Source organism: Parambassis ranga, chromosome 19 (assembly GCF_900634625.1).
Source record: "Parambassis ranga chromosome 19, fParRan2.1, whole genome shotgun sequence".
Classification (NCBI taxonomy): domain Eukaryota; kingdom Metazoa; phylum Chordata; class Actinopteri; family Ambassidae; genus Parambassis; species Parambassis ranga.
In genome coordinates, this window is record NC_041039.1 from 18,105,556 (window position 1) to 18,115,525 (window position 9,970).

Consider the following 9,970-nt stretch of genomic DNA (forward strand, 5'->3'; position numbering starts at 1 on the left):
GGTTACATTACTGCAGAATAAGGCAGGACTGCAGCATTGCTATATGTAGGATTCAACTTTAAGGCAAGTTGAAGTCTGGTGTAGCCAGTCAGTGATTTCAGCTCACTTTAGGTGTCTAAAACTTTACATCACAGTGTGAGTGATCTGGTAAACCCACTATAATCAATATGTACACTACCGTTCAAAAGTTTGGGGTTACTTGGAAATGTCTTTATTTTTTTAAAAATATGTTTGTTTTTTCAATGAAGCTAACATTAAAGTAATCAGACTACAGTCTAGACATTGTTAATGTGGTAAATGACTATTCTAGTTTTAATGGAATATATACAAAGGTATACAGAGGTGCTTTACCAGCAGCCATCACTCCTGTGTTCTGATGCTACATTGTGTTAGCTAATCAGGTTAAAAAGGCTGATTGATGATTAGAAACTCCTGTGAAATGATGTTAGCAGAACTGTGATGCTGATCAGAGAAGCTGTAGAACTGACCTGGTGACCCCAAACTTTTGAACAGTAGTGTATAAATTATTAGATGATATGACTGCATGTATCTATCGGTCCTTTATGGCCACAGCAGGCAGCTGAAACCAGAACCAGCCAGAAAAAAACCCCACATAGACATGCCATGGCCAACATGCAGTAGATTTACAGTATTGTAGGATGTAGCCATGCAGGTCGAGGGTCAGACATCTATGCTATGAACAAATGAGGAAGGGGAAAAAATCAGGTCGGCTAAGTGACGAGTGTGTTTACGTTTTTATTAAATCAGTTTCTCCAGGTTGTGAGTCTGTCCATGTCCATCAGCCTCTGGGCAGATTTCTTTTACTCCCTCTCTGATCTGATATTATTGATCTCATCACATTGTCCACATTGCAGATGTAAAGTGCACTTGTTGCCTGACATGTTGCAGACATTTTCCAAATGAACATTAACATAAACATTTTGTTAGTGTGAGCCATGGAGATTCTTCCAGCTCTGACACCTGCGTTTAACTGCTCTTTTCCCATAGTTTTCCCCTAAATTGAGGAGGGTTAATTTGCCAAGGAACTATTAGCAGGGTTCCCTACAGACTCATCTAAATCTCGCCCTCCTCCCTTTTTTGGCTCCAAAGCAAGAAGGCGATACTTGTAAAATCTCAACCTTGGGGAGCCCAGCTGCTCTCAGAAAAAGAGGACTTTGTTAAAATGTGGCTGTATTTTACTCGAATAGGACCCCAAGTTGTTAGAAATGTGTCCTGAAATACAGCTTTGATGTATGAATTCAACTCTCACCTTATAAAAAATCATGTTTTGGAGTTGTGCTGTTTGAAGATTTATTTGAAGTCTTTCTTTGTGTATCCGCCTCAAGATCTTTTGTTCTCTTATTTCTCCTTCAAGACTTTACGAATGCCTTTGGGTTTGAAGTACGCCTGTCCGTCTGAGAGCACCTGGAAGCTCGCCGTATCGTCTCTGCTCAAGGTGCTGTCTATTGGGCTGCCTGTGGCCCGCCAGCATGCCTCATCGGGGAAGTTTGACACTATGTGGCCAGAACTGGCCAATGCCTTTGAAGACTTTCTTTTTACCAAAAGGTACAGTTTTTCCTAATACTGCATCTTCCTGCTGGAAGTACCAAGCTACAGTCATGTTTGTCCCTCTGTAGCACTCCTCCAGATAACCTGTCTATCCAGGAGTTCCAGAAGAATGAAGCCATTGATGTAGAGGTACATATTTGTTTCTAGATCCCAGTACTTCACATGACTGTGTGACTTTTTTTTCTCACATCTGAACTGTGTCTTCTTCATTATAGGTGGTCCAGCTGATCAGCACAGAGATTTTACCTTTTGCCAATTTCATCCCCAAAGACTTTGTTGGCCAGATCATGGCTATGCTCAATAAGGGTTCCATTCACTCGCAGTCTCCCTCATTCACAGGTAATAATGGCAACTAAAACAATGTGACTCCAGCTCTGTTCCTCAGTGTTTCCTTTATTTACTTTCACCGAAGAAGGTAACAGGCTTGATTTGAAACTCTCTCTGACAGGTATATATTTTTAATGTTTGCTGGCATCCAGGTCATTTGTCATTCAAGACATTAAGCCAGGGCAACAGAAGAGTTAGTTTGCTGTATATCATTGATCAACAGCTGTATGTTTTACTTTTAACAATAGTGTAATAGCCGGGTAACTATGTAATATTGTAACTAATAAATTTGTGACAAACGCCTTCAGCGAAAGACTCTTGTGTAAATCACTCGGCAGTGAAGAGTCTAAAATTGAATGCATACTAAAATGCTTCTTCTCTTCTCAGAAGCAGAGATAGACGTGCGGATGAGGGAGGAGTTTTCGAAGGTGTGCTTTGAGACGCTGCTGCAGTTTTCCTTCAGCAACAAGGTTTCCACCCCGCAGGAGGGCTACATCTCTCGCATGGCGCTCTCTGTGCTCCTCAAGAGGTCCCAGGATGTCCTGAGACGCTACGTAGAGGATGAGAGGCTGAGCGGACGCTGCCCGTTGCCAAGGTACAGTCTGAATAAAACGTATAAACAACAGACACCTGCCGAAAGCACAAATGACTGTCGTACTTTTTTTACAATTGTACCATGCTTTTAAAAATCAATGTTAAATTCCAGTGGCACTACAATTCACTAATTCACTATGCAACCAAAACTAAGTGGACACTGCAACTTTGGCTTATTACTGGTCTGTTTTAAGATGGGAAGTGCTGCAGTCTACTAGATCTGCAGCTGATGATGTGTTCATTATTGATCAGTTGTCCATGATTAATCAATCCATGTGTCCTTGCAGCTCTCTATTGTTGCAGCTTTGGAGGTTTAGATGATAACTGTGTGTTTGTCAGCTTCCTGTTTTACCACCGCACCTATCTTCCTGGGTTGGGGTGGGAAAAGCAGCCTATCCTGACCTCAGGGCCACTTGGTGCCTGACCTCATTAGCTTTCATCAGATTTTACAAATGCTTAATAGGCTGGAAATGGAACCAGAAAAATGGAGGGCAGCGTGCCCTCACACTTTTATCCATATCATGATGTAAGACATGAGAACAGCTGGGATTGCTTTATTAAAGGGAAATATTGTCTGTTTCACTCGCTCTTTCTCTTTTTCATTTTAGGCAACAAGTGACAGAGATCATCTTTGTCTTGAAAGCTATCAGCACTTTGATGGACTCACTTAAGAAGACACAGCCAGAAAACGGTTAGTATTAAAACTGTGTCACAACAAAGACAAAGACATACAAAGATTAAAGAACGCACTAATGCCACCATCTCAGATGAATGTGTCAGCTGGGACCTGCTTCAGATGAGTTTTATCTCTACTCTGGGTGTTTACATTTCCAGCAAGGTCAATTACAAGAAATTATATATATTTTTTTCATAACTCCAATATTTTGAAATTACGTTTTTGAAGTGCCCTTCAACATGTTTGCATTAAATTGCCCTTTATTCAGAGCAAAGCTCATTTCCATGTGCCTGTGGGATTTTTAGTGAATTATTTCTTTGATTGCCTCATATCATAACTCATATTCTCCCCCCTTCCTCTCCGTCTCCCTCTCCTCCCTCGCTCCTCTCCTCTTGTTCTTGTGTTTACCGCCTGCAGTGGATGGCAACACATGGGCTCAGGTCATTGCCTTGTACCCAACGCTGGTGGAGTGCATTACATGCTCCTCGTCTGAGGTAAGCTCAGCCCTGAAGGAGGCCCTGGGGCCCTTTAAAGACTTTATGCAGCCACCCGTTTCCAAAGTCCAGAACGGAGAGTCCTGACCGGGCTCCCGACCTCAGCTCCTTGTTTTTATATGAAGAAATCTTGAATGTGTCTTCTCGACCCCCCCGTGTGCGTCAGAGTAGCACGGACGTGGACTCGGCGTGAGCCCCATCTAACGGTGACACAGTGCAGAGATTGGAGGCTGCGTCAGACCACGTCAGTGACCCTGACCTTCATACGCATCATCGTATGCTTCTCATGTGAGCCGATAATGCTTGACCCCCCCTCCCTCCTCTCTCCCTCCTCATACAGACTGGCTGCACTCGCCTCTTAACCACAGAGATTTAAATAATAATAATAATAATTTGCAGTGTTGCCTCTGGGTTTTGTTTTTGTTTAATTCTCCTGAAGAGGCTGCGTCGATGTACAGTGTGTGGTGATAGTGTTGATGATGTAATTTAAAAAAACAAAAAAAAGAAAGAAGAAGAAATGCAAAAACTGGGGCTGTATCGATCTTAAAAATAAACATTTAGACTTTTGCAACATTTTCAACAGTGAAGATTTTATGCAAGAAAACAAATCTTACTGTAACATTCCATGTCATCGTTAGCCAGCCATCTGAGAAGGGATGTATGTGTCTGTATAAAATAAATGGGACAATTCTACAAGCAGCTGTGTACTGTGTGTGTGTGTGTGTGTGTGCGTGCTCCATTTCAATGCATGATAACTGAGGCGTTCTGGCCTTTCACATGCAATTTCTAGTGTCCTTATAATAAATCAAGCATTAGAAATATATAAATAAATAACAGGAAAAGCCCTGTAGCCTATCTTTTTTTTTTTGTTGCCATACTTAAAAAAGCCTGTTTATTCCTCAAGGTCTAAATTAAAATGTGTGTTTTCTTTCAGTTTCCCTTTTCAGGCACATTTAGTATTTCCTAGTATATTTCTTTTTGCAAATTACAGCTTAATAAATTGTCAGAAAAGCAGTGTTTGATTCATCAGCCGCTACATTTTATTTTTTGTGTGTCGTTATTATTGGACAGATCATTTAGTCCTTTTTAACACATTCTGTAATAGAAGCCAGTCACATTTTAAGCTTGTTTCTTTCGTGCCTCTACCGTTGCCTTATGGGGTTCCATTTGTGCCAGAATCATGTCAACGTTGTGTCTTATAGTGTCACTGCAATGTCACAAGGATGTAATGCTTTTTGACAGTGAACCAGCAAGTTACGGGTGCAAGATCGTGACTTTGTGTTATCGCATCAATAGTATAAGGCACTGAGAGACATTAAGCCTTTAAAGGTCGGGTAGGAGATTTCACTCTGATGCACTTTTTGTTAAATTAGTGTAACTTCTCTTTACAGTCCGATAGCAACCGATTAGTTCGGCAGTTTCTCTTTAAAACGAAGAATATGAATCATCTGAAGCTATAAAACATAAAAACATCAAAGGGGCGTGTGTTTACTTTTTCCAAATCTGGCTGACTCTCCCTACCTTTAAAGAAGCACCAAAAACTGCAGTTCCTCAACTGGCAACTTGAGGCCGACTCTGAGTCAGTCCCCATGCAGAGACTGTAGAGAGATGGACACTTTAACAGCTCCCTGAAAATGAGGCCAAAACATCTTGGTTGCAGTAAAGGTGATAAACCCCACCATGATGGTGCATAGGACACAGACACATAACTAAAAAGTACTCCTCAGAAAAAAACCCAGCAGGGGTTTATGGTTCAGTTTGCATCATGCTGATCAGGTGCAGGTGCATGTTTGCGACACATTTCATTTTAATTAGTCATTGTTGGTTACAACAGGATGAAGTAACGTCACAGCGATGGAGCAGCTGAGCTGCTGGCTCGAAGCACAAGTTGAAGAGTGTTCGGGGTGTAACTGATGACGCAGCTGCACATCTCTACACATTACTGGTTCCAAGATGGCGTCTTTATCCAACATGGCAGCACCGTTAATCAAGCTATCCTGGCCTCACTGGAGATGGAACTGCTGTGTCCATCTGTCCCCATGTTAAAATGCTCCTCTGTACAGCATCTTGTTACCTTTTAATTATCTGCATTAAAGTTATGCACACTTAACTTCTATTGGTGAGTTCCCAAGATGGAGCCGCTCCAAACACAGACCTGTGGGTGACACCACTGAAACCTTTCAGAATGGCTTCTCAATTATTACTAGGACTGTGACGTGTGGTATTTTCCCCATACATTTCCTCAATATATCCATATTAACATTAACATACTAATCATTGCCTTAGACCTTCCTGAAGAGAAGATGTGATTATTGTGGCTCATGTCTGTATGATGTGTCTTCGCTGTACAGCAGGTGGGGTCATAGTTCCAACCTTAGACACGGAAAACACCCATTTAACGTGAAACAGCATGCTGTTCTTTGAGTTAACAAATGAAGCGTTCTAAGGGCCCCTCTGCTCTGTGCATCTGTAGGCCCCTGAGTTTGGGTCACATGAGGGGAAGGGACCGTTTTATGGTTTGTACTGGAGACACTGAGGAAGAGGAGGGAGGAGAGAGAGAGAGAGAGAGGGAGGATGAGTGGAGAGGGGAGAGCAGGTCTGCTTGGGCGGGGTTTCCCTCTTATTTCAAGTCTGCACAGTGGAGGAGCGGAGCCGGAGAGGACGCACGGTCTGCAGCTGCACGGGACTGTCGCTGTGGTGCATTTCTTTCGATTCTTTCGGTTCTTTCTTCACCGCCTGCTCTTTTTCCATCCCGTTTTTTTTTTTTACCGAACCACGTACTGGCTGAGGTAGTAGTTTGTGCTGTTGGTTGGGTTGTGACACTGCCCGCTATGGAGATGACTGCGCAAGCTACTGCCTTGCCAGTGCTGGTGCCTCCACTTCAGCCCCAAGGAGAACATAAAGAGCCCTGCGTGCAGCGCGGTTACACGGTTTTACCAGGTAATTTACAGCGTGTTCTATATCTACGGAAATGCAATTTACTGTCTTAAAATGGAGATTTGGAGCTGAAGCTGTTATTATCTAATAAAATAGTCAATGACTGTGGGAGAAAAAAAAAGCATTTTTGTCGTATGTAGTTTTACTCATGAACACTGTGACTGAGCCCCTCTTCTCTGCAGGATGGGGGAGAATGCTTGCATGCATCACATGTGCTGTATGGATCTGCAGAGTTTCCAGCGCCTCAGGCGGAGCGTGCTATGTAGAAAGCATGTAGGTCAACAGTGCTGTTGCTATATGAGGAGAGGAGGAGTGACGTGGCTCCCGCTGCCCACAGAGGTGTCCTACAACACATCTGCTCCGATACCCCCCCCTCCTCCGGCGTCCTTTGTGGGGTTTTATAATAATGTCCCTGCTGCATACCATCAGACAACTGATAGCTCCTATTGTACCTGAACGCCTCCTGTCTTATTCTAGGTTGGGATATAAATCTGGGTGACTGGGTGTGTGTGTGTGTGTGCAGGCACAGGCCAGGCACGGCCTGACCCTCATGAGGCGGCGTCAGAGCAGAGGTGTGCTCCTCACATGTGTGAGTTAACCTTTTGAAATCCTCCACAGCATCTGCCTGCTCTGTAACACATTAGTATGGGCCGTCAGGGGTCTCGTGATGGGGGTGGGGACCAGATTGGATAATGAGTTTTGATTGGCTGGCAGCCTGGGTCGATGAGAACCAGTGCAGGGGGCTGCAGTCTGTATAGAGATGAGACCCCCCAACACACACACACACAGAACAGAGCAGGCCACTCGCTCACACACTGACTGACTGACTGAATCCTGCTTTGACCTTCTAAGAAGTCTCCTATGAAATATTTATGAGGTCACACTTGATAGTGTATTATGATAAGAGTAATGCTCATCCTGGGCCACGGCTCGGCCCACTAGCATCTGTGCTGATATTACACAATACATTCTACTCCCGCTACTCATTGTGGAGTTGCACGTAGGTTGCAGATATAGGGCGTGCTGACTAGTAAATAAACCACAGAGGAGCAGCTTGTAGCTGAGCACCTACAGGTCTGCATTACATTACACATATTCAAATAAGTGTCTGTCTCAATGCAAGTAATCCAGCCTGGAGGGCGAAAAAATAAATAAATAAATAAATTGCAAACATCATTCATCATATCCTGCCTGCACGGAGAGAGCCAGCCTACGGATCAGTGAGCAGCACAGAGGCAGCCCTACAGCCTGTCCTCCTCCATCCATCTTTGTGTCGAGGCTCTCATTCGAGCTGGACTGCAGATAAATCATCTTTCAGGCAGCTGAAGCCCCTTAAGCAGTAAATCTGAGGCCCCCGCTCGGATGGGTTCATCACAGCTGCACCGCTGAAGCCGCCACCACACCTCCGCCCTGACAGGACAGTCCAGCCTTGTCGTCCAAAGAAAGACATTCTTAATCAAAGCTTCTGCAGTGCAAAATGATTTGGTTACTATTTAAACAAGGATTTCCTGCTTTTGTTGTTTGTTAATGTTTCCAGTTTCATACTAGAAAAAGACTTTTGAAAGATTTTATTTCTCTTTTGCATTTCTTACTAAACGATTAACACAGACCTGAAATGGTTGCAGTATTTGTAAGTGAGGAAAACCTTTGAAAAAAAGTACCAAAACAATCTTTTCACACTCCTCTCTGAAGGAGCCGTCAAGGCTTCGGCCACGGCTATCCCTTGTTGTACTGCAGTGAGATATAACTAACGCGTCACCTTTCTATTACAAGAGATGAGTATCTCACTCCAAGCCCACTCAGCATCTCCCTCAGATTTGTCCATGGGTGGGGTGGGAGTGCTGTGACCTTGGAAAAACAAGCCACCCACAGGAATGACTGTGTCATCATTGCCGTCATCCAATCTGGACCACACACACACACACACACACACACACACACACGTGTGGAGAGTAGGAGTGGAGTGCCAGATCAGTGCTTGGCCTGACTGGAGGAGGATGCGGCGCTGGCCTGTGGGGACCAGATGGCCCTCCAGCTCCTGCAGAGGACCCAGGAGTGAGAGACTCTCACGGCAGCAGTTTTTACGCTCTGACTATGTGTAAAGGCATTCATAAATGCCTTTCTTATCTCCACATGGGAGTAGGATCATACATTACAAAAGTGATAAGAATGTTTGTCCATATGCCTGTCCTGATTGGTGCCTTATTATTTACTATTCCATACATTTTAAAGCTTATTTCACACATCATGCTTTCCAAACTTGAACCAGAAAAGAGTTAAAGGATTATTTTCTCTTATCTTACATATTCACTGAACTAAATGCTACAGACCTAAATGCAGTGATAATACTAACACCTAGAGTGTCAAGGGAACTAATATCAGTAAGCTGATCTTTGCAAGTGGCATGTTACCCAAACGATTGTGGGGGAATTTGAGGTTTAAAATGTTGTGTGGCATTCAGGAACAAGCGTTAATTTCACTTCCTGAATTTCTACACTATAAGCACACAGTATATCTACGTGTACACAATAATCTACATACTAATAGATAATCATGTCAGGCATCACTGTCATTCCTATATTATGTTTACTTAGCACCTTACATCTCCATATTGTATCCATGTATCATATATTGTGCTCATACCGCGTACTGTACTCTTTTTGGATTATAGTGACACTTATACTCTGTACTTAACTGCATTTAATGTAACTTAATACCTCTGGCACAAGAATTTCCTTCGGGATTAATAAAGTTTTATCTTATCTTATCTTATCTTAATCTATTCAAATGCTTACATGGGAGACATTTCTACACACACAGATATATAGACACATAAAAATATGTGTGCAATAAAGCTCAGCTGCTGAAGCTCAGGTATGTCACAGACTGTTTAAACAACCTGGTCCTCGGCTTTTATTGTCACTTTTGTTAGTCTGCTCCCTTCCTACACGCTCTAAGGCCATGAAAACCTTTAGACTAAACATGTAAATATAGGAGATGGATTAGCTAGTGCCAAAACCCCATCAGGGCTCCTTCTCCCACTCACTGTGGAATGCATCTCTTTTCATTTGATTCTGCTGTCATGTTGAAGTATGAACGTTTTATCCAGGGATTTGATCTCCCTGGTATTTCAAGTATTTGGTATCGCATCACTTCAGCTTTACACAAGCAAGGTTTCTTAACTGCATCTCTCAGTTTAACATGTATAAATACACTTTTTAATATTTAAACTTGAGGTTAAATCTAATTAAAATGGAACTTATGAAGTTTTGTTTTTTAGTCACGTGTGTGTGTGAATGTGCGTTCAGTGTCAAATTGCAGCCCTTCCAGCAGCCCCTCCACCATAAAACCCTCTATCAGGCTGTTCTGTGAA

At 43.0% G+C, this 9,970-nt stretch overlaps 1 protein-coding gene across 4 annotated transcripts in view; it reads left to right on the forward strand.

Annotated features, from left to right (window-relative positions):
* mon2 (MON2 homolog, regulator of endosome-to-Golgi trafficking) overlaps positions 1-4,361 on the forward strand; it is a 30,351-nt gene extending 25,990 nt beyond the window's left edge. For all 4 annotated transcript variants that reach the window (XM_028431358.1, XM_028431360.1, XM_028431359.1 and 1 more), the window contains 6 exons: positions 1,376-1,566; positions 1,638-1,698; positions 1,785-1,908; positions 2,284-2,491; positions 3,099-3,181; positions 3,584-4,361. In XM_028431358.1, coding sequence (XP_028287159.1) covers positions 1,376-1,566; positions 1,638-1,698; positions 1,785-1,908; positions 2,284-2,491; positions 3,099-3,181; positions 3,584-3,747 — 831 coding nt within the window. In that variant the 3' untranslated portion in view covers positions 3,748-4,361. The remainder of the gene's footprint in view (positions 1-1,375; positions 1,567-1,637; positions 1,699-1,784; positions 1,909-2,283; positions 2,492-3,098; positions 3,182-3,583) is intronic.
* Positions 4,362-9,970: the final 5,609 nt, after the last annotated feature.